Below are 24,363 nucleotides of genomic sequence, written 5' to 3' on the forward strand. Positions count from 1 at the left end.
CCAAAGTTTCGTTAATATACAGACACAAAGATATAGTCTTGCAAGTACATGTCGTTATATCCAGCAAAAGCTGCATAATAATTTGAAGCATTCAGTTTTTATTTAATGTTGGTGTGTGAGATGTAAATGAAGTGGTATAGAATAAAGCGCCTTTGAAACGGTGTGTGACTCAGGCGTCAGTCACATTAAGCTTAAAGAAAAATGCTCTTTTTGTCACCTGATTGGGCCTATTAGTGGATTCAAATGACAAAATTAATTCCGAATTATGATAATTTCAAAAGGAGCAAACTATGCGACTGCTTTAAATATGAGAGAGATTACAACTTTTGCAAATTGGAGGAGTTACACTAACAAATATCACAATCTGTTCCAAAGATAACTTGTAAACACAACACAAGTACGGCATTGTTAATATCTTCAAAAGCGTTGCACTAGGAGGACGGAGCACTTTTGTGATTTATCCGTCCGCTTGAACGATAGTTGAACACAGACTATTTAACATTGTAACATCATAACACTGTGATACTGCATTTAGTCTTGAGGGATGATGTTTGAACGATCTGTGAAAGTAAATCCTGAAGATTTATCTCAGTCATGAGGTTGTATAAAATCATTTTGGAAACTTTTGGCAGTCGGTACTACTTCAAAGCTAATGTAGGGCTAATATAGCGCCCTCTGCAATCCGGTTGTTATTATGCACGACCCTCCCCTGCACTACGCGAATTTATTTTACAAAGAATGCTGGTGAAATCCAACTTGAATAAAGGCTTTAATCGTGGATGTAGAGGATTTTTTTCAGAGGGCTAGGGAAATAAGGTCCTATATTTCAATGGGGGAAGCTCTTACGTGGCATGAAAACTGGTCTCCCCTCAACTTCTCAAGAACCATTTAGCACCGGTGATCACTGTATGCCACCAACAGCTATGACCCAGTTTTTACTTTATGTAAATGAACTTGAATGTATCGTCTACGGTTGGCCATGACCTAGAAATGACATTTTGCAGTAGTACATACACCATGTGTGTGCATGCTGTACATTACAGGTTTGCCAGACGTCTTTGTCACGGTGCGAATAGATTCAATGGATTGGTAAGTATTTGGTTTCGAAGGAAGAAGTGTAGTCCCGCGGTTATTTTTCAGCCACAAGAAAGGAACAAAAAATTTTGACTTTAGCATGGAGTAAGTACGAAGACCTGCGCCAACACGTCACAAAATTTCTCTCAACATCCAACGCCAGGGAGGCACAAATTTCAATCAGGCCACCTCAACTGTAGCGCAACCCTAAATCCTTTGATCAGGTGGACTCAGCTGTTGGCCCGAATTCAGCAATGTCTCTATTTGTGAAATTTCCTCTACAACTCTCCCCGTGTTGGAAGGAGATTTCAAAAACCTATTCAACAATGTGTCTTTGGGCAAAAAATGGAAGCCAGACCAGAGACGTTTCCAAAATCAGATCTCTTAAATCTGATAAAGGTGTTGCATCCAGTCTGGATTTAATGGTACTTTCTGAGGAAAATAAGGTCAGAGTAATGAAGCGAATTTCAACCATGAAGCCTTCAACAACTAGAATTTTATTCAAGAGGATTCCAACACGATATGCAGGAGTTTGTGTGCCACTGTGCAAAGTCAACGAGATTCCTTCAATCTTATACACTCTGCGGTCGCAGTTTGTAAGCAGGCACAAAGGTGAAGTCAGGTAAATCAAATGAGTTTATAGGGAATGAAATGAAGGAATTTCACGAACAGCGGTTGTGGGCAGTTCAGGAAATGATCCTAAATGGTGATTTTGAAGATTAGAAAATTTTCTTGTGAAACTTTTGAAATTGAAGACAGTTGATAACCCCTTGGAGAATTTATTGAAGGCATCAGGCTTTTTAATAGAAATCTATATTATCCATTTCTTCATTGTGATACTGCATTCTTCTTTTCTGGTCCCTTCAGTTAGCAGTTTGCAGGTGTTTATTTGCAAACTGCTTCCAGAAAATGCATACAGTGTGTACCATTTATTACACTGAGGTTGAGTAAGTCCTTTTCACTCTGTCAAGGAATGATCTAGGGTCACTGATGAAAAAACATCAGTTGCTCATGATTCAAAGAACTTTTTGCTGATACAGATTTTTCTTGCATTTTCCCTTGAAGCTTTCCCGGTGGAATCAAGGATGATAATGATGTAGATGCCACACAAACAATGTTCAGAGAATTGAAAGAAGAACTTGGAATTTGTGCAGAATCAGTAGAAATATGGGGACAGTTGGTTCCGTCAGTTCCTGATCGTGTAGGTATCCTAAGTTTAAGGGCCTAAGTAAAAGCAATCAAGCATTTTGTAATTGAAAGATGTTAGAAGACCATTTCATTATTATGCAGAAAAAATTGAAGTGCAGTGTGGTGCCTGTTGGTAAGATCATTAAAAGTTGTAAACTTTTACATGGAAACACCTCCTTTATACTCAGAATGTTTGATTTCCCTAAAGTGTCGGCAGGTTTGCCTGCCATTTCTAACTTGTGAATCCAATTTTTAAAATTGTGCAAAATTTTCCACTCGGATGTATTATGAAAGTGCACTACAGTGTTGGCCTGCTAAAGTCTGTCCAATTTTTCAGGTTCAAGGTTCATTTGTAAGATTACCCTTTAACTTTGTCTTTTGTGCAGTCTGGAAAGACATCAGTTACAGCGATTGTTGCTTATATTGGTGACATTGACTTGACAGAACTTCAGTATGATAAAAAGGAGGTATGAGGGGTCCATAAAAACATTTAATTTTCCATCTGTTTGTTTTTCAGAGTATTCTAATCTGCATTTGTGTTAAATTTAGAGGGAATGAAATATAACAAACTGCCGGACCATTCTATTAGAAAAAATACACCCTTAAAGTATATATGTAGGACAGATATGAATGAAGAATTGATGAGGGTCTTCATTTTTTGCAAAAATTGGCAATTTATTACCAGATATTTAACAATGTAAAATAAAACAAAATTCACTTTATTTCTGAATCAAATCAAGGGTAAAAAAAAGCAAATATTCCTGTGATTCATTGGTTTTCATCGAGCAACACCACATTCTTGTTTTACTTGTCATTTTGCCTGATTCCTTTTTTTGGGGGGGGCCTACATGCAGGTGGAGTTGGTGTTCACATTACCCATCTCTCATCTCTGTGATCCTCAAAATCATGGCTACACCCGCTTTGATCCTTCCAAGTCTACTTCTGCTTCCACTAAAGAGATTGGACCATATGTCTTACCGGTCTTCCGTGGAGCTGGCTATCATATATGGGGCTTGACTGCTGTGTTGACTGATTTGACACTGGGGGTACTTGCCCCAGATCACTACAAATCGCTATTTTTCTAAGAAGGTGTTAAGAAGGTGCTGTTTTGGAAGTGTAGTGACATGATGAAGCATCACATGGCAATACAGGAATTAACAGATTTCCTAACAGGCACAAATCCTGCCTGTTAAATTAATTCACATTGACTGATTTTAGATGGTGACATGATCAAAGATGAACAAAGAATGGACTGGAGCTTAGATAAAACCTGTAGCAAATCCTGCTACATGCAATTTCTTTATATATTTTAACAAACTTAAAATAAAATGTAGGTGAATTAAAGTGTCCTTATATTTAAATTGTATCAAGATATTGTATTAATAGCCTGAATGTCAAGTATTTTTATGGAATTAATTTAAATTTTTGGATTTAATTTCCTTTGGGTCGAGGCAGACTTAGAACTTGCCATTTACACACTTGTATGCATAGTTTTGGGAGATTGATATTTATAACTTTCATTGCTTTGCTTTCAGCTTATTTCAGCCTGAATTTATCTTTTTGATTCCTTGGGAAAGAAATCAGTTAAAAGGATTTCGCTCCAGGGAAATATATATTTCACTACAGTGTAAAGCTGGTTACGTGACTTGCATTCATTCTTTGAATCTGCTTGGAGATTTACAGACGGTGTGTTTGGTGCCAGTTTTCTCCGCAGAGGGTTTTACAATTCATACATGTTTGTACTTAATAGAACAGGGCACGAAGTACATGTACAGGTCTGTAAATGGACCAGTCATGTACACCTGCAAAGTTCAAACTAACTGGAGCAAGAAACCTTTTCATAGACATTGCACTAGACTATTAACCTTTTTAGGATTCTATTGATGCTGTAGACATTTTGTCTACACCGAGTTGGCCCTGAAGAAAGTGGTCATGCATGGCCTAGTTGTGAGCTAACGTAACAAAACACTTTGCGGAACTTTTATAACTTTCATAGATGGGATAGGTGTTTTTACATGTATGTGCATGTAATGTTTCCAAGAAATTAGTCTGGAGAAAGTCAAGGTCCCATAGTAGAAATAGTTCTTGGAGTCAACACGCACATATGTATATATGTAGTACAGTTTACATGTACAACTGTCAAAAGCACAACAGACACAAATCCTGATAGAGAAATAAAGTCCTCTTGCTTCATGCAGACAGTGCTTTAAATTTTCTTTCTTCCAAGCTGTATTTATTTACAAGTTTGTGTATTTACAAAATTTACATTTGCTGATGCGAGTGCTGTAGAAGAATACTGCAAGGCCTGTGCTGTTAATTTTGCACTAGCAGGTAAAGCCACACAAATGCATACACTGTAGAATTGGCAATAATAGCATTGAAAGCACATCACCATTTGAACAGTCCAAAAAGAAGTTTAACAAACAAAATGCAGTTGGGAAACTCTACAATCAAATTACACATACTCATTTTGGAGCTGCATTTCTTGATACTGAGAGTGAGAAACAGTTTTATGAAAAATCGTTCATTCATATGAGAAAATGTCATTGTATATGATCGCAATAAAAGTCTTGACATTCATGAAGGTTTCCAACAATTAATCTGTGATCAAATATGAGGAAAACCAAGAAAGTTTAACGTCATTTTTCAGCCTGCAGGTCAACTAGCTGAGCTAGCCTTGAAGTAGACCCTGACCCTGTCATATGCAACAGTAATTCACGGTACTATAAGGCCATCAGACTGAAGCCAGTTGGACATGACCTCCCTGTGATTGAATCTAATAGTCTATGCTTGTTCAATTTATTCAACAGGATAATTTAATTGAGCTTTATTATAACTTACCCAAGTAAAGTACAGAGCCTCCAATAACTGTCTGACTTTTCTGTGTCTTGAACACAATATTAATTTATTACTGTCATACAATTCAAAAAGCAATAAAATACATTTTTGAAATAGGTTCAGCTACTACAAGGCTGAAGTTAAAAATCTGTTCTTCAACTGAAGATACAGAATTAATTCCAGCCAAAATATTTTATGACTTTTCAAAAAATAAATGTAAGCCTCAATAATGCTGATAGTTCGTATTTCATCAAAATTTAAAAACATGATTTTTGTGAATTTTTTCCACAGACCCAGTGTCGGTAAAAACCAATATTTTTTCAATAATCCTAAAATCCATTGAAAAGTTACATCAACTGTAAAATATTCTCATCCTTATGAAAGAGAACATGGAAGTTTTGAAATCACGGTTGGAAATTCCCGTTCATTTATCACAATGTACGTGTACTTTTTTCTCCCTAAAACAATACCATGCTTAATATACTTTTATACCGGTTAAAATGTTGAAATAGCATTGATTAGTTTCCATGACTACACTAGGAACTTTCAAATCATCAGTCCCTTACATAAAACCGCTAATATTTGGTTGATAAGATTATATTTGAATATTTGGAGTAATAAGAATGACATTAAGGCCACATAGTTTTCACCAGGAAGAAATTAAAGACTGGATTATCTACTTAAAGTAAAATGTGCTGAATTCATTTGACACAATTCCCATTGTTCCAGCTACATGGAAGGAACAGTGTGCATTCCAGATCTTGCTTACACTGAGTTTACAAAAATTTGCATCTGAACACAATGCATACCCAGGCAGTACCTGTTGCCCTAGCCCAGGTTGGACGTTATCTTTCCTTTCCTCCCTCCGTAAAGTAGCACGGTCAGGGAGTCCACCTGGGCCACCTGTGGGCCCAGCTTATGCAATACATGCACAAGCCTTGGGTGGGCTGTACTACATGTGGCAGTTGTACATGTACACTGTGCTGATAATGCATGCGGACATGGGGGGCCATACTCCATGTGATTTCAGTTAGTGAACAGGTTAAAAAGCCTGTCCAGAATTACTGTTGTATGATGTGAAATCAGTCACTCAATGCATGGAGGCTATCATATGGAGGTTTACTGCAATGAGAGCAGCACATTTTGTACCACACACATCACTTCATGATGGACAAAAGTCAGTGAATGCATAATGCAACTTAAAAAAAGTAATCAGTCAAAAATGAGTAATACTGATTCAAACATTTCAGTGAATCTTCATACTCGACTCAAAACAAGCAATGCCAGCAAATCTTCCCTTCCATTATGAAAAAAAACGTATTTAACAATATTTTCCAAATTTAAGGCTTTAAACCATTCCCTCCCAACAAATAGAAAACAATGCAATTTGTTCCCTTATCTCACAATGTACCCCTCATGGATTCAGCGATTCTACAGCCAAGGAATTATTTGGATATAATCCTTCCCCATGAAATAACTTACATGGTTGATAAATAATATTTATATTTTGTAGCCTTACACCGAGACTTGAGTGGGTCCTTGTTGACTCCTAGTAGCAGGTTCTGTCCTCGTTGGTAACTGTAACTCTTGTGGCGTCTGTATAACATTAATGCTTCGCAGGTTCAGATCCTTATTGATGAGATTCACAGGATGAAGTCGTGTGGAGAGAGCCCTTGGTGGTGCATAGTGGTTCCTGATGAGTGCACTAGAAGGCAGAGTGACATAGGACTGGCCGTAGGTTGTATGGTATTCTCCAAGTCCAGCAAGAGCTTGTTCAACCTTCCACTTTTCAGTCAACTTTTCTTTGAGGCCAAAGTTTGTGACTGGACCATCTACATCAGAAAAAGGTTAAGCACAGTACATGTAATTAATGAAAGAACTCAATTCAATTTCTATATGTTCAGTGTTTCATTTCTTTAGCAGCAGCAAGGTTAAAAACTGGAGATATTCGTCCAGTGCGTGATTTCCAGAGGGCAGCAGAATAGCTTAAACTGAGGTCCTAGTCAACTTTTGTGCAGTTTCATGAAAGTGATTTAAGCAGATGCCATTAAGATATTTTTATTATTAAAATTAAACCCTATGGAAATTCCACTACCTCTTATCTATCAACGTAAGACTTTACCCTGTTATATTTCATCTAAACTGAAACATGGCCACTAGGTATGGCAAGGACAGACACCTCTGCATTGATACAACTACGTGACTATCATACCTTTTGAATGGTATTATGTCCACATTGTTGGTAATACAAGAATCAATCTCACTGGAACATTTCCATCAAAACTGATAGATTTGATAGAAATTTGAATAGTCAGCTATAGTATGAATTGTGTGAACAATTCAGTATGAGCACTGTTGTGCTACCTCAGACTCAAGTTACTTCCTTTGTAGAAAAATCTTCCACAACCATAAATTAATAGAAAGAAATGCCTATTGGCTGATGTTGGGATTATCAGGAAATTGAGCAATACGATTGAAAGTGCAAAAATTGAGCGATCTGACAGATTGGCAATCACACCTAACACCACCCACCTCTGATTGGATGATCAGACTTCTCAGGTTCCCAGGCAAGTTTGTTTGAGTCCCAATATCGCTGCTCTGGTAATACATCTCTACCTGATCTCTCTCGTTTGTTAAACTGCTCATCATACCATGAGATGAGATTGCTGGAGAAGTCATTATTATGATGGGCAAATAGGTGTTTGTTGTCTAGACCCTGAAAATGGAAAACAGAAAATAAGCATAGACTATGCCTGGGAAATGAAATTATGAAATGTTTGGAAAGCTTGGAATAAAATCTCAAGAAAGGAAGAGCCGGATTAAGAGTGGGCAAGTAAATTAAGATTGCATGTGATAAGTAATATACCTACATCATTTTTCATCATTGCATTTCTTCGTGTCATAACATCTGGCTTGTACTGGGGATACTTCACAAAGTCAGTTCTATGTGTTGATCCAGACTTTAAAGGTGCCCTTTGGAACTGCAATGAAAAACAAGTCACAAAAAACTGGTGTTGGTAACTAATAGAACCCTTGTAGTAAGGCGGAGTCAGAGGCTATTCTTTATTGTAATTAATTACAATAAATGCACAGACCTATTCTAAAGGAAGAAAGAAACACCCCCTACTGTGACGTCATACACAGGGGGTCTATTTATGGCAATGAACAGAATTTTACAAACTTGTGGGGCAAAGCTGATGTTGATTTTTAAAGTTTCTTTAAAAAGTCAGAACTGAGTCAAACACCATTACAAAGACACAAAAATTCATATAAAATTTAGGGTTAAGTGCAAAATGGTCAGCCTAGATTAAATATGCAAGCAGTACAGTTAGTCATGACATTAACTATTACTGTGTTATCAGTGTTACTGCAACAGTTCAGTTCATTTGTTTCCACAGCCCACACTAGGTTTATTTATTTTCATAAGTGATTGCCACACATACCTACCCATAGTTAGCCCCACTAGTGTGGCACGGACTCTCACTGGATCGGGAGTGAGAGTCCGTGCCACACTCCAATAGTGGGGTTAACCCATAGTAGGCCTAGGCCCTGCTGCGGAAATGTTGTAGGCCTATACTAGGCCCTATAGTTAGTAGGTTCAGCTGGACCTGATTCAACATCCCTTACTCTAGTCGCTCTTGTCTTAGACTTGAAGTTGACTACCGCGATGGGACCACGACTCGCCAGTTAGCCTACTGTTTAAATTAAGTTGTGCATAGGCCTACATGTTCATGGATGTAGGCCCACACAGTACCGCGTGTACTCACCTTATACCTATCCTCGGACCAATTCCCAATCAAAACCCCGGGAGAATATTTTTGCTCAATTCGCCATCCTGGAAGATTCCATTTCATTGGGTCTGCCTGTGCCATTTCTTACACTTAGAGGAGCTATCAAGATTAGCAAAATGTTCGAAGGAAACACAGGGAGAGCGTAAACTAAGTTGCTTCGACAACGTTCTTGAGTTAGGACGTGTCAAGTTGTTGATCGTGTTGATAGTTTCGTCGCGTGGCGCGTGCCGAGGGTTGGCCCTAGCAACGAGGTCGCTCACTGTTATGACGTAGGCTAGGGATACGCAATGAACCATGGACTTCGCAATCGTTCGCAAACATTGCTGTAAAAAGCAGATCCGGTTCAGACTAGACTAGAAAAATGACATTCCGATTTCTTTATAATTTTGAATTCTGTTGAAAAATCTTCATAAAAATGGTAAAATATTTTCCCTTGACCGGCATAATCTTGTGGCCCTTGTCATCTATTCTAATGTTGAAAACAGATGGGGCCTATTTTATATGGATAGTATTTATACACATTTATGCGAGTTCGTTACTTTAGGTCTAAAACTGTGTTAACCTTGCAACAGGTGTACCGCCCGACATTTAACTACCCGCAGCCAGAGGGCGCTAATTAGTTCACGGTAATTAATCTGGCACACTTAGCTGTTGTTTGTTGTGTCTCCGGTGTCAAATTGTTCGAAGAAATAAAAAGTATCATTTACTGGGGCAATAGTTGATAAGGAGCTGTGAACGCGTTTGTAGGCTAAAAATCTGTGTAGGAAATCTCTTTTCAAAACAAATCCTCTTCAAATTCAGAGATAACTTTCAAAAGTAATGAAATAATTTTGCAAAGTTTTACATTTCTTCACACTTGCTTTTTAAAGTGGGTAGGCAAATGATCAATTTTATGCCGAAAAAATGAAACTAAATTTATATAAATTTGATAAGCAGTTTTCAAATTGCACTGTGAAAAAAAGTAATTAAAATAAGCAGGAACACAGATTACACAAAGGTAATACATGTATATATTTATTTTCCAACACAATTTGGTTTCATTTTAATCGTGAAAACTTAAAGTCCACATCCTCTGCACTTCTCCGAGATTTTATTTGGCAAGAGAAGAATTTAAACTGAGAAAGGCACAGGAAATAGCAAAGCAAGCAAATTCATCAAATTAATTTCAATTGAATGAAGAAAGCACCATTTTTGTTTTGGTGACTTTTGTCCAGTGATGATGCACTGACTTTTATTTAATTCATGTCAAGTCATAAAAGTTCTTTTGTCACCCTAGTTACATGCAGGATTTCGAAACTGGAAGGGGCACTGATAATAAAGGAGTTACACTTTTGTGACAATGTGCATATATTCTCAATGAATTAAAAGGAAACGTTACTGAATACCAAGAAGTCTGACATGGAATTCTACTGGAGAAACCTCAACTTTCATTTTACAGTAAATCTGGAAATGATGAAAATGTTTAAGGAACTGATCAAGGACTCCAAACAAAAGCGCATACCTTTTAGGATAAATTTTTTTTATGTTTCTGTCTTCATAGCTGTACAGTAGAGGGACTTAAAATGCTTCTAATTAGGTACCACAACACCAAACGCAATGCATTTTGTAATTGTGAAACTTATGGCCATTACAAGCGAGCATTTCCAAGGCATTATAAAACTTGTAGGTGGTCAGTCATATTATTTTTAGCATGAAAAATAGAGAAAAAAGCTGGCTGTATTTTTCACTCATCTTTTTCTTCCAGGTATAGCAACGTCCTGTGTCCCAAACCAACTTTACTTATTGTTGAAGATAAATTGCTGACCATTCTTTTGGGGACATCACTTGTGAAGACGTTACAGTCAGAAAAAACACGCCTTGTTGTATGCTCAGCATACGAGACAATATCAGCGATAGAATCACTTGGACGAAAGTACCTCTGTAATCTTTCCCCCTCTGGTAATTTAACAGCAATTAAGCATCTGTCTTCTCCTTCACAAGGTTCATCAGCAAGTGATTTCTGTGATTGTCTTCTTCTAGCAAATTGTTGGCTTCTCATCTCTCTTCGTGATATCTTGTTTGTGTTAGCCATTCCAGAGGACTGCGATAATGAACGCTTCATTTGTGCATCAGGCAACACTGCCTCACCAGAAGTACATGTATGTCTGTCACTTTCAGGAGATCTAGTAGGATGTGTTACTCCTGAATCTGAAAATGGACTATTTCTTGCAAAATCTCTTTCATTTAATCCCAAGTCCAGAATACCTGCTGTTATTTCTGTTTCATGTCCTGACTGTCCAATGCCAGGTAGAGGTGAATAGATGGAGAGGGTAGATCCTGGTCTCATGGTTGTGGAAGATGAAACAGCAAGAGCCTGTTGTTGATCTCTTGATTCAGTTCGGCAGACATTCCTAGTCTGTTCAGAAGACCTCTTTGAGGCTACAGGTGGGCTTGGCAGATGTCTACTAGCTGAAGCACTCTTTTTTGTGTTTTTTTGCATAGCTTGATTTGAACCTGTAAACACCATAAAATGTATATCTCAGCTTTCAGTACCATGCATTTACAAATGCAAGCCGGAAAAAAAGGTGAAATGTAACATTTTGGCGGTTAACATAGTGAGTTCTTTGAGAGGTTAAAAAGGATGGATTGCTGAAACAAAAAACAAAAACAAAACAAAGAAAAAAAATAAAAATTCAACTTTCAAGAATGTTTACGACAAGCTTACTGCTTGCCGGTACACAATAACATGGATACAAATTACTTCCCACTAACACATACATTTGGCAAAGGCCACTTTTGACAAGGAAGTAGGCCTAATACTACTAATGGGCGAGTCCAGCTGGCATGCCATAACAAGAACACGACATAGGGGCCTAGGCCTAAGGCTAAGCAGAGCGAAAAGGCCCATATGACTCCGGTTACGCATTATTTCTGAAGTTGCATAATATATTTTCCTTTTTAAATGTTACCTAGACGTTCTTTCACGACGTTTCTTGAAAATAAAGCATCTGCTACAACTTCAATATGGGGGATTTTCGTTTTAAAATGGGATTTCGGCCGCTGTTTCCACTCGCAGTCAACGGGTCCGGCGTCGGCCATTTTGAAGCTATTCTTGTTGACAAGGCTACTGATCATGCGTACAATTTGCGCGGGTCAAAGGCTTACCGTGTATACCACACTCGACTTCGGAGCTGGCAGTGGCGATGGCATAAAGGAACACATGGTCGACGGTGTGGAGAACCGCATAGTGTTATTCATTTTCTTAGTTGTAAAATTGAAGTTTCCCAACCATCAGGTGTCAGTCGTGTCTGATAATGGCGTCACTTTTGCACCAAATTGTCCATGGAAGTGAAAGCAGCTCTTTGATCGTAATTCAAGGTATATAGGGGCACAGGCCTACCTGCCTACATACATGACTGTAGCCAGGTACGGGTAGCCTGTTGTAGGTAGGCCCAAGTATTGTAACGGAATCCAAGAAGGACCCCGATAACAAACGTGGGATCAAAGAAAATAACTGAAATGTATGATACTTGGCCAACTTGCCAATCCGCAGAAATCTTTCAGCGGGTTATTTATTTTCTAAAAAAAGTAAACAAAATCAAGTAATTAATCACACAGGAATATGGCTATAGAGATAACAAATTAACTTAACTACAAGTAGTTGCTCCCTGCAGGGTGCAGTGACATTAAATATGCTCCTGCACATGTTGGCCATTTTAAATCACACACATGCGAACACAAACTACCTCAAACCCAAAGCGGGCGACGCCCTCCCCCCAGAAATGGGCCTGTAACAGAAGAAAAATACCCTGGCCACATGCACAAGAGCATAGCAGTCCAGATATAAGGAATGGCTGGAGCGGAGTATCCCAAGTTTTTGTTAAAGAAATAAACACAAAAACTTACAGAAAAGATACAGGAACATCCCAGTTGTGGATGTTCCCGTGACCGTCCCAGTCAAAGAAGTCCCTAGTGAGAATTTTTACACTCCAGTTTTATAGATAGCCCAATGAATGCCAACAGTAAGAGTGTGGCATGCCAAGTCCCAGGAATCTTTGTACAATAGGAGATCATGGAACCAAGGTAGAAGTCCCCAGTAGGCTAATTAACTTCACAATGAAAGGTGTGGCATGTTGGACTGTTCCATTTAGTGGGACTAAACATAGTGGTATAGTCCTACATTTAAATCCAGATCAACTGATATGGAAAGCAAACTACACATATACATGAACATCAAAAATATAACAATTTAAAATAAAATCTGTAACACACAACTAAAATAAAACTAATTTTGTTACACTATTGTATGGGCATGATGGGACCAAGGGTGAACTTGAAGTCGGTCTCTGTGTTTTATTCCTCCATGGTCTCTGCACTGCTAACGTAACGTTATTTAATTTAATCTTACCTCCACAAATGTTTCCATGGTACTACCATACCAGTACTGTTCGATAGTAGCATTGGGCCTTTGCCAAGGTAGATTCTGTGATTTATGCTAAATCTATTATTTCTATTTTGCAGATTCTGTTGATATCAGCGGAAGGCCTCTACTCCGATGCTTTACAAATCAAGTGTCAGACCGGTAGATGTTCTTTCTCGTGCTGTTACTTTCATCATGTTAATACATACATGAAGGCACATATTCTTCAACTATTCACATGTTTGCTGATTCTGCCTCTGAAGACATTTTACAAAGCTTAACAGGGCATGGATGTAATAAGTGGATTTCAGAGAAATCACTCAATTTTACTTTCCATTGACTTGTTCATGTCATGATATTTGTGCCTGACATTTAACAGGTCCATGGTTACATGTCATGCATGTATATTATGCACACCGTGCGCAAATTTACAAGAGTTGGGGAAAATGGGATTGTAATGTACATTGTGTATATGGACTTTTTGGCATTGCTGTTTGTCTTTTGGAGCTCTTTTTACTTTTTCATTGTCACTTTTTTTATTCTTGTAGTTTAATTAAATGTATACTTACCTTTATAATAAATTGCTATTTTTGTATTTAAATTATTTACCACCACAGGGTTGATCAGGTCCATGTATTTCTGTTTGATTGCTCGCCCACTGTGTTCTTGTCTGGCTTTGACCCTGCAGTGAGGTCAAAGGTTGTATGTCATGATGGCTGGTCAGACCCCTTGGAATGGAATGGTATCAGGTACAATGAGTTAGCACTCAAACAATCATTTTGCCAAATGTGATAAATGTCATGATTGCTTAAACAGACAATCCAACCATATGATGGTAATTTAGCTCTCGATGGTTTGCATGGTGGCATACGATAAGGTAGAGGGTTTGCGGATACACCATGTGGAAAATATCTCTTTTGAATATGTGTGGTTCTGAAAAGAACCGGTTACATGGTGTATCCGCAAACCCTCTACCTTTTCATATGATAGTAATATTTGATATTCAGTGTCAATTTTTCTCCAATTTAATTGTTTAACAAGACTGATTGTTGAGATGGTTATACATGTAAAGTGACCAGAAGTGTGAAGTGGAGGTATTTGTTGTATGACTTATGGTAAATGATGTTTTGCTATGTGATAGTAAGCTTTTAAAGGGAACTAATTCGATAACTTCTGTTGATATTTGCCATTCAGGGTATATAACTTTTTTGGTTTGTTTTCAGTCTTTCAGAAGATCACAACGTTATCCACTTCAGTGCTCTGACTGAATTTAAGTCTCACATTGAGAATCACATGACCAAGGGAATCCAATCAGTAGCAGTCGTTATTGATTCATTATCTCCAGTTATTATCAATAAGTCTGTGACATTTGTCTGCAAGGGTTTACATCAGCTCATCCAGTCAACAGATTGGGAAGGTAGGATGTGTGGAATGGCTCACTGATAAGACCCTGAAAAGTCAAAATATATTGTTATCTTTGTCACAACTGCTCTGGAGGCTTTGTGCTTTTGTCTTTATATACCAATCTGACCCATGGCAATGTAATCATTCATAACATAAGAATGCAGAGTTATTTCTCCTTATCACTTCCTCAGTGTATTAACTGAATCCAGAGGTAGATATGGAACATTTTCTTTTATCAGACGGTTAAATGCGTTTGACAAATGTAATCTGTTCTTTGTAAAGCTGCTCCAATATTATTGTGTGTGACATTGAATTTCGAGGTTGACACTAACTTGAAATAATGGTGTAGACTTTTGAGGTATTTGTAAATTTTTCTGAATCAAATTTTTATAATTGAACATACACTGCAGTCTCAAAAGTAGGTTTTGTTTTTTGCCTTTTCAGGTCCAGACATTTCAGAGGTGGTATGTCTACTTCATCAAGATGTGCACGATGTTGCCACAACAAGTGCTGTCTGTCACAGTGCAACCACAGTATTGTACCTGGAACCTTATAAATCTATAGCACCAATACAACAGGAACCTATGGCAATGTGTGATTTAGTTCATCGTAGGAAGTCAGGCAAGGTTATACGCATGGTAGGTTGTGAAAAAATGTGATTTGTTATGATTGGAATTGGTCTTGGGTTCATTACTGGTAATTCAATGATACAAGTAGGTCATACATAAGGAAGTACATATGTACTTCCAAAAAATAGTATTCACTCTACCCCTTTTTGCTTTGAATAGTTGGTCAAGATACGGCATATTGGAAAGATAAATGGGGGTCAGGTTGGTGTAGTGTTTCTTTCTGAGCCTCCCATCTCTGTGGGCCTGGGTGCAAATCCGGCTCAGTTCACATGTAGACAAGGTTTTCAGTCCCTACCGGAGTCCATAGGTTTTCCTTGGATCATTTATCCTGGGTTTTTCTCCCACCTCTAAACCTGAACACTTCTTTGATGTTTTCTTCACTCATTATCATCCTGTAATTGGCACTAAATGAGCTTTTGGATGATCAAATATAAATAAAAAAGTGTTGCAAATATTTTTTGGTTATCAAATCTCTGTTAATCAACCATTCATCATTGATTGTTTTGATCATTTTATATACTTGATAATATTTGTCACTTTTTATTCTGCAGAGAGAAGGTTTGAGTGTCGACCACGATTACAGATTATTTGTCTTTCCAGACAAAACCATGGCAAATATCCAGGTCGAGATTGAACCCCAGGTACGTAGATAACCGCTTCAGTTTTTTTCAATTGTTTATTTTTGATATGAGGAGAATGAGAGTTTAGTTTTCAGCTTATTTAGATTTTACTCTGGATTTGAGCTTTTCTGAACACCTGCTCGGTACTAAGTTATTGGAACCTTTTAGAGTTCAGCCTTTTGCTAGCTGTTGTCAGCTTTTGTCGTGTGTGCGCCACTCATACCTGTTATATGGCTTTTTTGTGTTAAATGTTCTTTGATGATTGAGTTGTGCTGCAGGCATAAGGGTATTTTTCTGTTAATCAAAAAGAACTTAAGCCTGTTGACAGCTGTGATTTTATGTTGTTCTATTGTAATAGCCGGATCCCACAGCTAATCTGACATTTAATCTGACTTTGAAAGACTCTGAAAGGAAAGCCAAAGATAATGTGGTCTTACCGTACACAAAAGTCCAGCAAAGGTGAGATCATTTGTCTGATCTTGGAAGAAAAGTGAAGTTAATTGAGCAAATGCAATTATGGATGATTGCTTAAAAACGGATACATCCAGGAATACCTGAATAATTTTATTTTACCAAGCTTCTGTCTGTTCTTTATTTCAGACATGGACATCCAGTTAAAATAGGAAGCTCTGAGCAGTCAGGAAAGATATTCTATGAGCCGGATGAGGCTGATGATTTTGACGACGAAGATCCTGATGATGACTTGGATATTTGATGAGAAACTACTTGGGTAATACAGGCTTTTTACAATAGTGTGCCTCTAAGAGTTTGTAACACGTTGGCCAATCACAATATGCCAAATTAATCGACCTAATGCGTTTTTGGAAAGGGTTGATGGATTTCGTGTATTGTGATCGGCCAACATGTTGCAAGCTCTTGGAGGTGTGCTGTTGTGAATCGCCTATATTGTATGTGGAATGCTCGAGTTCAATTGTTAAATCAAGACATTGTAGAGACAGAGATGTTATCTTTGGACGTGAAGACTTGAGTGGGGATAAAAGTTTACTGAATTTTGTTAGCTGGAACTGAGATGACCGTTGGTGCCAATGTAGGTATCATTGTGAAATACAATGCGTAGCTGTAGGCCTCCACTTTCCTATTTTGACCCTCAGTCAGTCAGCTAGTATTGTTAGACCCCAAATCATAGTTAAAATGGGAGGAAGGGGGATATTTTAAAAAAAAACAGGTTGAAATTACAATTTTCTGTTTCTGAAGTACATGTATATAATATTTGAAAAACACAGTCCTCCACTTTTATTTTTCACAGGGAGAGTTGAAAACAAAGAAACTCTTAGTATGGAACAATTCTTAAATTAATAAGATATTTTTAAATGGAAATTCAAAGCTGCAGAAATTTGTACCACGCTGGAGAAAAAAAAAGAAAACTAGCTTTGCGTAATGCAGTCTGTCTTGCCAAACATGTTACAATTTATGGTTACTATGTTGTGCATCAAATCACATTTTTGCTTTATGAAAATAATTTTCCTTTTTCCAAAGTTTTTCGGAACTTCAGTCTCATTTACCAAAGGCATTGTTGTAAATAGTGTAAGTTGTTCTGTCATCGTGATAAATTGGAGTGAGATTCGGGCTTAAAAACTGACATTTTGGTAATTGAATTTGAGTACATTAAGTGTGACTTTTCATTAGTAAACAAACTAGCTGCAATCTTATTAGTTATGAAAGTGTAATGTCTGTGTATTTCTCATCCACCTGTGAAGTACTGTCTAGTTGTATTCTAATAGTCGTCAGATTTACTAGGTCTGCCTGTGTAATGAAGAACACCCATTTTTTAAGAGGGGGGTCCAACAGGTAAAATGGTGAATCATACTTACACATTGGAGGAGTGTCATTCCATTTGTAAAATATGCAAAACTTCATATCACTTATTTATTTTTCATATAAAGTTTGCAGCAAAACAAGGACGGAAACTTTCATTCATGTGAGTGTATTTTAGCTTGACAGAATTAGTGACAATGTCAAAATAAAAGGCACTGCAGTGTGAGGTGCATGTATTTTGGATATAGTCAGTGTGAATGTTTTGAATCAAAAGATTTTGCCAATAGCACAAGCATGACAAGTGGCCAGTGAAGTAATGGGCTGTTACTTGGAAGATACTGGTAGCTTACGATGTGGGAAAATTGAACAAGAATTCATCATTACTATAGTCATTAACTTGTAAAATATACTTCTTGCTTTGAGATTATGAGCACTCGTAAACATGAAATGAGCATGTCTCTATGAACATGCCTATTCAGCGAGTACGCTTTGAATGGGGCAAGGGTCAATTTTTTTTTACTGCGCAATCTAACCTTTAAATATAAGTTGCGAGTACAAATCTTACAAGAGGCCTGTGGCCTGGTGGTTCAGCTTGCTGGCTGCCAGGCCAAGGGGACCCCAGTCCAAAAGCTTGGGTCCCCAGAAAAGGAATTTTTTTTTTCAATTAAGTTTTTAGCAAAACTGCATGCAAACCTGGGTTTGAACCCTGGTCCTTGCGCACAGCAGTCAGTGTCCTTAACTGCTATGCTATGGCTCTTTCTTGAAAAAATGTGCTTGTTTCTAAATGTTAAACCTTCCGTTGTTTGAACTTAGAATATTTTCCAGCCCAATTCTTCATTTGAAATGGCAATAGGGTACCCTTGGTAATATTTTTGAAACTAGAGGGAGTAAGGCAGGAAGTATGAGTAAGACTGCAAAGCAATAAGTGACTCGTGGGTGGAGACGGTTGAGGCCTTGCAAATGTTGCCTGGAAGACTATAATGATCATCAGGGATTAAAGTTAAGGGCTTGAGCTTCTGATGCCTCAACAGTTGAGTCAGTCTGAGGTTTGCTAGGGGAATGAATTCAAAGTGAAAACTTTGTGTGGGGAGACACTGGAAGACTCCACTTCAAAAGCACAAGTTATCTGATTCTTGTAGTTGATAGGGCATTGAGATACGGTACAAGGAGTACATGGTTGACAAGACTAACAGTAGGCCGAGCTTAGATGGTTTTATCCATTAATCTCCTACAAACTTCTGTAGAGCTTCTTCAGATGGGACTTAGTCAATAGTCAAAGTTGGTTGACAGGCCTTCTCTATTTGATGATTTTTGCCTGTAGTAAAAAGATTTTTCACTCAATGCTCCAAAAGATCGGAAAATAAAACAATGTACTATGTGTTCAAAATTTGTCGTATTGCATTTCAGCAGAGTTGCACTATGCCTTGAATGAAATAAATGTATGTATTACTCTTTACAGAATGAAATAAATATGGAAAAATGTCCTGTAAATGAGGTTGATACTACTTGCCTGTAGTTTTGATGGGAAATTTTACAAAGATTTCACCAAACTTTACCAGAATTTCAAAACTTCTTTCCCATTTCCTGAACAAATCTTTTGTGAAAACGTAGTTCTCGAAAACAGGTAATCTTACAAAATAGACGGTACAACTCTGAATCAGGGGACAGCCATCCATGGTTCCCGATTATCATCCTGACAGAACGTGAAATCCAAAATTGTCATTCCATTCAATCATGAAAAATACAGAACTTCAGCACTGGGTGTGTGAGATATACCACACCTTGCTCTTTGAACAAGCCAGATGTATTTGCTAATATGCTACTATTGAAGTTGTTTGAAAGGTGTAATTATAATAATAGTGGATATTTATGTAGTGCTCATATCCATCACAACTGTAGGTGTAGAAAAAAAGGAATAAAAAAAACAGTTTGATCACATTTATTGATTGGATGGTACTTTAGAGAAGTTCCCTAGTACATACAAGATATGAGGAACACAGCAATATTCATATCTTCAATTTAAATTCAGCTTAAAATTTTAAACTGTAATTTTTATTTTACAAAATAGTATAACTAAAGGTTCAACAGGGATCTTTTCAGTGATTTGGTTAGGTGTTCTGTACACAGCTCATTGACAACTCCAAGTAATGCTTGCCCAACTTTGGATCAAAGGCAATTTATGCGGCCGAGAATTGGCCTTGTGAAGGTGAGAAATATTACTCATCTCTGTGTCTCAACAATTCCTTGATGATCTGTCGTGGCATTCCAAGAGGCTCGTTCATTCTCATAGACTTGAAGTACCAATTCCAAATTGCCTTTCCGCTTAGCATCAGTTGCAATGAATGCCTTTTGTCAGAATAAAAGGAAAATGGAAGAATGTAATACAATATTATAAATAAATATACCAGGCAAGAGACCTATTTCATTTCCTCTCTTCAAAAATATTCAACCCTCCCTCTCCCCCACCAAAAAAGGTAAAAAGGTCTTATTACTTTACTTCACGCCCCTTTTATCACTGATAAGCCCCCCTTCCTCATTAATCTTTCACCTTTATAATATCAATTCCTTCAAGTTCCTTGGTACGGACTTCAGCTGATGATTGGCACTCAGGATGCAAAAGATGGTACAATCGAACCAAGTCTACTCCATCTGAAATCCTGGAAGTAACATTACCAAGATAAAACATTAAGCCAATATGAAAGTGCTGGAACATAAACACATCCGAACCTGGTGAGAATAATGAGAAGGCTGCTGAGGCATTATGCTTGGGTGCAGGTGGTAGGGGCCTAATAAATACCCCTTCAATTAATGCACGTAGGGTGCCGTGATTTGCCAAAATGGATGCATGCCTCAAGTAAAAGAACACATACTTGAGTGTGGTGTCACCGGAGTGGTAACATCTCTTTGGAATAGTTTGTACAGATATCACATGATTTCAAGGCAGGTAGTAACTAATAGCTGAACAAGGAATAGGAAGTTTTGCCTTAGGAACTAGTTTGCTAATTTCCAATACCATAGGGACTTATGGACCTCATATCAACTATTACATAGCATATAAGCTGAATGATAGTTGAAGTAACACTCACAAGTTTCTCTGGACCATGTCACTCAACATGCCATCTATTCGTTGGTTTCTTGTGAGGTAAAAGACCAGACCACCAAAGTGCCTGGTTGATCTTAGAAGATCATACTTCTCCTTAGCATCTATATGCTCATAGGCTTGCTGATGGACCTGTTAAATAGAGTAGAAACCCCTCAGGGTGAAAATATGATAAACACTACTGACTCCATTACTGAGGTTTTGCGTGGTAGCCATCTTGCAGGGCAGTTCTTTTGATCCTTCCTACAAGGTGGCAGATATGCAAATCCTCCATTGACTAAGCAGGTGGCATTCTGTTCAGATTTGAAATCCTTATTTTAATTGAAAAAGATAGTAAAAGAATGTTACAATTCTTTACACCAATAAGTACATTCGGAATAATTTGCCAAATTCCTGTCCTTGTAATTAATTAAAAACAATACACTAAACAGAAGACTATAGACAGGAAACAGTGGGAGAAGATCCTTACCCTGATGAAATCAGCAGCATCTGGCTCAAACTGAACACATGTTGCATCTAACAAATCCTGATGGCGATCCTGACAAAACATGACCTGGATGTAATACAAAAAAGACCCCCAAGAAGTAATTTGTACAAAGTTTGACTTTGGAAGATTTGCTGGTTAGTTAACTTGAGTGTATATTTATGACTTTTGTTTAAACTCAAACCAAATTTCACATAACTAAGACTGACATGAGGTACGTACCGATAAATTCTCATCATCAAACAAAGGTGGTGGTACGAGATTGCGATAGGGTCGAGGAAAGTAAATCTGGGTAATTCTATCACGCTCTTCCCATGTTGCTTTGCGTAATGTACCACTTGGCTCTCGCACTACAATGAAGCGTTCCTAAAAGCAATCAAATGAAGTGAGCAATCTGCTTTCAGATTTTGTTATTCAGCATATGGAGGATTACACGTATATAAGACAGAGGCACATACATATGCAATAAAATACAAAAAATTCATGATACTTCACTACTAAAAGACTTCCACAGAGAGGCAAATATTTTTCTCAAATTTACATTCCACAAACCATGACTGACTCGCTGCGATTTACATTTTAGCAAGTGTCAATAGAGAATTTCAGGAAATTTCTGATTGATGGGGGCATTCCTTGCCTCAAAAATCCACAAGCTTGCATATTTTCAACCCAGACACACAAACACTGAGAAAAATTTAAGTTCCCCACACAGCCCAGCTAGCACATAGAACCCACAGTACACTACCAAAAAGGGCCTCTCTCTGGCATCCTCTTGGTAGCACACTTGCAAATTGAACATATATGTATGAAATGAAACCAACTACTTTAGCAAAACATTACATTAAACACACCCTGTCTTTAATGCCATAAGTGATATCTGTAAAGACAAACTTGGATGAGTCTAGTCCTTCCAGTTCTGGGTTCTCTGATAGAATATCTGTTATTTCCTCCCTCTCATCCAAGACAGGAGGCATTTGTAGTCGCTTCTTTGCTTCATTTTTAGCCTCTTCCTCCAACTGCAAAATGAGGGCAAAACAGGAATTAACCCTATCTGACGTGTATTCCAATATCAAAAGCAATGCAACATGATAGAATTATTGCTACTGATACTGATATTTAATGGCTGGACCAGTCCAGTAGCATACATTATGAATCAAAATCACTTTTTACTGATGTTTGTTTTTCTTTTTTTACTTTCATGACTGGTAATTGATAGTCTTGCATACTGGCAATATACAGCAGGGCAATGTACCACAGGATTACATGTATGTTTAAATTTCATGAGTTCAATGTCAATTTGTCTGTTTTAATTTTCAAAAGCCAATCGATGCTACATGTACCTCTTTCAGCTTAGTATCACCAATAAGTCTGTAAGTTGGAGGCTCTAGCTTCTGTTTAGAATGACGGAAAACCTTTGATAGATCCATCCCTGTGATGCGGGTCAAGATCCCCTGGACTTCATCAGTGCGGAATAGATCTGAAGCATCTGAATGATATACACAATAAAAATCAGGAACATTTTTTTTCACAATTTGAAGTAACCTAATTCATCAAGTGTAAACCATATCAAAAGACTAGCCATAGCATGACACCCTTCTCCTCTACATGAAAGGTGCACATGCATTGTATGCTAACATCGATTTATTATTAATATTATTATTTATTTCTGGTAATGACACCAAGGATTCCTCAAAAGTGCCCTAGGCATAGTAGCTCGCAAGTCTGAAGAAATCTGTAGAGAGGAGACAATGAGAAGCAGTTACAGTTTTAGAGGTGGGAGGAAAACCCCAGAGGAATATTCTGGGGGTAATTGCAGAATACCCTGCCACTCTAAAAAAAGGACCCCTGGACTAGAATGACTGGTTATGAGGGTACAAGGTGAAATTTCACTGAAAATCCCTTAAGAGTGTGATACTTTGACTAGTATCTAGATATGAGGTTGATCATGCGGGGTGGCGCGGTATTCTGCAATTGAGCCATACTCTGGGTAAAACCCACAGAATCAAATAGGGACTGAAAACCCAATCCACATCATGTGGACCGAGCTGGGAATCGAACCCAGACCGCAGAGGTGAAAGGTGATCACTCCTATCCCCACATACATCATGTGGGATGACATGTACAGTGATGATTTAACCCTAGAAACCCTGCATCATGTAGGCAGTTCTAGCACAGAGACCAACAGCAGCATGTGCCGTACATGATGTACATATCGCATGCATGTGCAAATGTACATGTAGTCCAGGTTGGACGACGTCTACATTGCATTGCGAATAATGTCCAGGGTATGGAAGTCCTCCTACTATGCGAAATTTTTTCAACATTTTTTTCTCACATTTTTACATGTGACATATGTAATAAACGGACTGAGCGATAAGATACTACATTTACCAATGGGCTCTTCTAAAACTTTGGCAGCAGTTTAGATGTCTTCACATGGAAGAGCCGTCAAGACGATGAGGGGTCAAATGACGTATTGTTCAACGACCTTATTTTAAAGTTGGCGACTGTGAGAGTGAGCCTGTTAGATTGAATGGATAAAGGCAAAAAGACTGGAAAATACAAGTACCTCAATAACGTGAGTGAAATCATTCAATAAATAGTTTTTAGAAAACGGAAAGGTCAAGAATCATGTTCGTGTGCAAAAGAAATTGCGCCCACGATGATAAGTGGGTGCGCCGAAAATGTTCAGTACGCCGACACGAAATTGCGCATACGGATGAGTGGCTAAGGATGGGTCGGGAGTGAGAGTCCGTGTCACACGAGTGGGGCTAGGCGAGTTCGAGTGCAAAAGTGGCCAATGCAACTGATGCAATGCGCCCAGAACGCGCCATGGCCAGCGTGATAGTTTAACCTAGACTAGACGACATTCAGTTCAAAAACTTACCTTTTTGGGATCCTTGAAGATTTGAATAACACGAAAATTGCTTATTCTTCACTGCACCAGCACGTTTCTGCAGGACTATTTGCCGAATTAATTGAGCACATTCTTCGGACAGTTTCCTTTGGCATCGCATGATGTAGGTTGCCATTTTGGAAAGTTAAGTTATTGTAGAGGGC

The 24,363-nt window shown here is 38.0% G+C and overlaps 5 protein-coding genes across 7 annotated transcripts; 2 read left to right on the top strand and 3 right to left on the bottom strand.

Annotated features, from left to right (window-relative positions):
* Positions 1–699: 699 nt before the first annotated feature.
* Positions 700–4,473, top strand: LOC110978994 (mitochondrial coenzyme A diphosphatase NUDT8-like). Of its 3 annotated transcripts, none has more exons than XM_022234422.2 (4): positions 703–1,696; positions 2,140–2,275; positions 2,649–2,729; positions 3,117–4,473. In XM_022234422.2, exons 1-4 carry the CDS (start codon positions 1,329–1,331, stop codon positions 3,345–3,347), a joined length of 816 nt encoding a protein of 271 aa, XP_022090114.1. In that variant the 5' UTR covers positions 703–1,328; the 3' UTR covers positions 3,348–4,473. The 3 variants fall into 3 exon arrangements, with proteins under 3 accessions (XP_022090115.2, XP_022090114.1, XP_022090116.2); XM_022234424.2 differs by having other exon boundaries at positions 706–1,089; XM_022234423.2 differs by lacking the exon at positions 2,140–2,275 and having other exon boundaries at positions 700–1,089.
* LOC110978995 (cilia- and flagella-associated protein 107-like) lies at positions 4,468–9,121 on the bottom strand. The gene is made up of 4 exons (XM_022234425.2): positions 8,868–9,121; positions 7,971–8,081; positions 7,633–7,816; positions 4,468–6,932 (listed from the first exon to the last, which is right to left on the bottom strand). The coding sequence occupies exons 1-4, from the start codon at positions 8,970–8,972 to the stop codon at positions 6,616–6,618; spliced, it is 717 nt and encodes a 238-aa protein (XP_022090117.1). The 5' UTR covers positions 8,973–9,121; the 3' UTR covers positions 4,468–6,615.
* A 768-nt stretch (positions 9,122–9,889) lies between these two features.
* On the bottom strand, positions 9,890–11,996 carry LOC110978993 (uncharacterized). Its single transcript, XM_022234421.2, has 2 exons — positions 11,840–11,996; positions 9,890–11,384 (listed from the first exon to the last, which is right to left on the bottom strand). The coding sequence occupies exons 1-2, from the start codon at positions 11,967–11,969 to the stop codon at positions 10,615–10,617; spliced, it is 900 nt and encodes a 299-aa protein (XP_022090113.2). The 5' UTR covers positions 11,970–11,996; the 3' UTR covers positions 9,890–10,614.
* Positions 11,997–12,046: 50 nt separating this feature from the next.
* elp5 (elongator acetyltransferase complex subunit 5) lies at positions 12,047–17,955 on the top strand. The gene is made up of 8 exons (XM_022234420.2): positions 12,047–12,248; positions 13,392–13,452; positions 13,908–14,039; positions 14,514–14,707; positions 15,139–15,332; positions 15,875–15,964; positions 16,302–16,402; positions 16,544–17,955. Exons 1-8 carry the CDS (start codon positions 12,185–12,187, stop codon positions 16,656–16,658), a joined length of 951 nt encoding a protein of 316 aa, XP_022090112.2. The 5' UTR covers positions 12,047–12,184; the 3' UTR covers positions 16,659–17,955.
* A 967-nt stretch (positions 17,956–18,922) lies between these two features.
* On the bottom strand, positions 18,923–24,363 carry mrps22 (mitochondrial ribosomal protein S22). Its single transcript, XM_022234418.2, has 8 exons — positions 24,191–24,363; positions 22,644–22,789; positions 22,155–22,319; positions 21,526–21,669; positions 21,289–21,372; positions 20,806–20,951; positions 20,268–20,376; positions 18,923–20,065 (listed from the first exon to the last, which is right to left on the bottom strand). The coding sequence occupies exons 1-8, from the start codon at positions 24,333–24,335 to the stop codon at positions 19,940–19,942; spliced, it is 1,065 nt and encodes a 354-aa protein (XP_022090110.2). The 5' UTR covers positions 24,336–24,363; the 3' UTR covers positions 18,923–19,939.

Source organism: Acanthaster planci, linkage group LG16 (assembly GCF_054643075.1).
Source record: "Acanthaster planci isolate LZ-2023a linkage group LG16, COTS_SCS, whole genome shotgun sequence".
Classification (NCBI taxonomy): Eukaryota; Metazoa; Echinodermata; class Asteroidea; order Valvatida; family Acanthasteridae; genus Acanthaster; species Acanthaster planci.

What these genes read in the sequence shown, in the direction of transcription:
- LOC110978994 (XM_022234422.2), top strand. Translation starts at nt 1,329, where the DNA reads ATGTCTCTATTTGTGAAATTTCCTCTACAACTCTCCCCGTGTTGGAAG. An exon ending in AGGCACAAAGGTGAAGTCAG is followed by an intron (nt 1,697 to 2,139) that starts GTAAATCAAATG and finishes TTTCCCTTGAAG; the next exon opens with CTTTCCCGGTGGAATCAAGG. An exon ending in TTCCGTCAGTTCCTGATCGT is followed by an intron (nt 2,276 to 2,648) that starts GTAGGTATCCTA and finishes TCTTTTGTGCAG; the next exon opens with TCTGGAAAGACATCAGTTAC.
- LOC110978995 (XM_022234425.2), bottom strand. Translation starts at nt 8,972, where the DNA reads ATGGCACAGGCAGACCCAATGAAATGGAATCTTCCAGGATGGCGAATT. An exon ending in ATGCAATGATGAAAAATGAT is followed by an intron (nt 7,817 to 7,970) that starts GTAGGTATATTA and finishes TTCCATTTTCAG; the next exon opens with GGTCTAGACAACAAACACCT. An exon ending in GTCTGATCATCCAATCAGAG is followed by an intron (nt 6,933 to 7,632) that starts GTGGGTGGTGTT and finishes TTTCTGATGTAG; the next exon opens with ATGGTCCAGTCACAAACTTT.
- LOC110978993 (XM_022234421.2), bottom strand. Translation starts at nt 11,969, where the DNA reads ATGGCCGACGCCGGACCCGTTGACTGCGAGTGGAAACAGCGGCCGAAA. An exon ending in CGTCGTGAAAGAACGTCTAG is followed by an intron (nt 11,385 to 11,839) that starts GTAACATTTAAA and finishes TGGTGTTTACAG; the next exon opens with GTTCAAATCAAGCTATGCAA.
- elp5 (XM_022234420.2), top strand. Translation starts at nt 12,185, where the DNA reads ATGGCGTCACTTTTGCACCAAATTGTCCATGGAAGTGAAAGCAGCTCT. An exon ending in TTGGAATGGAATGGTATCAG is followed by an intron (nt 14,040 to 14,513) that starts GTACAATGAGTT and finishes GTTTGTTTTCAG; the next exon opens with TCTTTCAGAAGATCACAACG. An exon ending in CAGGCAAGGTTATACGCATG is followed by an intron (nt 15,333 to 15,874) that starts GTAGGTTGTGAA and finishes TTTATTCTGCAG; the next exon opens with AGAGAAGGTTTGAGTGTCGA.
- mrps22 (XM_022234418.2), bottom strand. Translation starts at nt 24,335, where the DNA reads ATGGCAACCTACATCATGCGATGCCAAAGGAAACTGTCCGAAGAATGT. An exon ending in TTGATGATGAGAATTTATCG is followed by an intron (nt 21,373 to 21,525) that starts GTACGTACCTCA and finishes TATTACATCCAG; the next exon opens with GTCATGTTTTGTCAGGATCG. An exon ending in GACATGGTCCAGAGAAACTT is followed by an intron (nt 20,377 to 20,805) that starts GTGAGTGTTACT and finishes TGTTACTTCCAG; the next exon opens with GATTTCAGATGGAGTAGACT.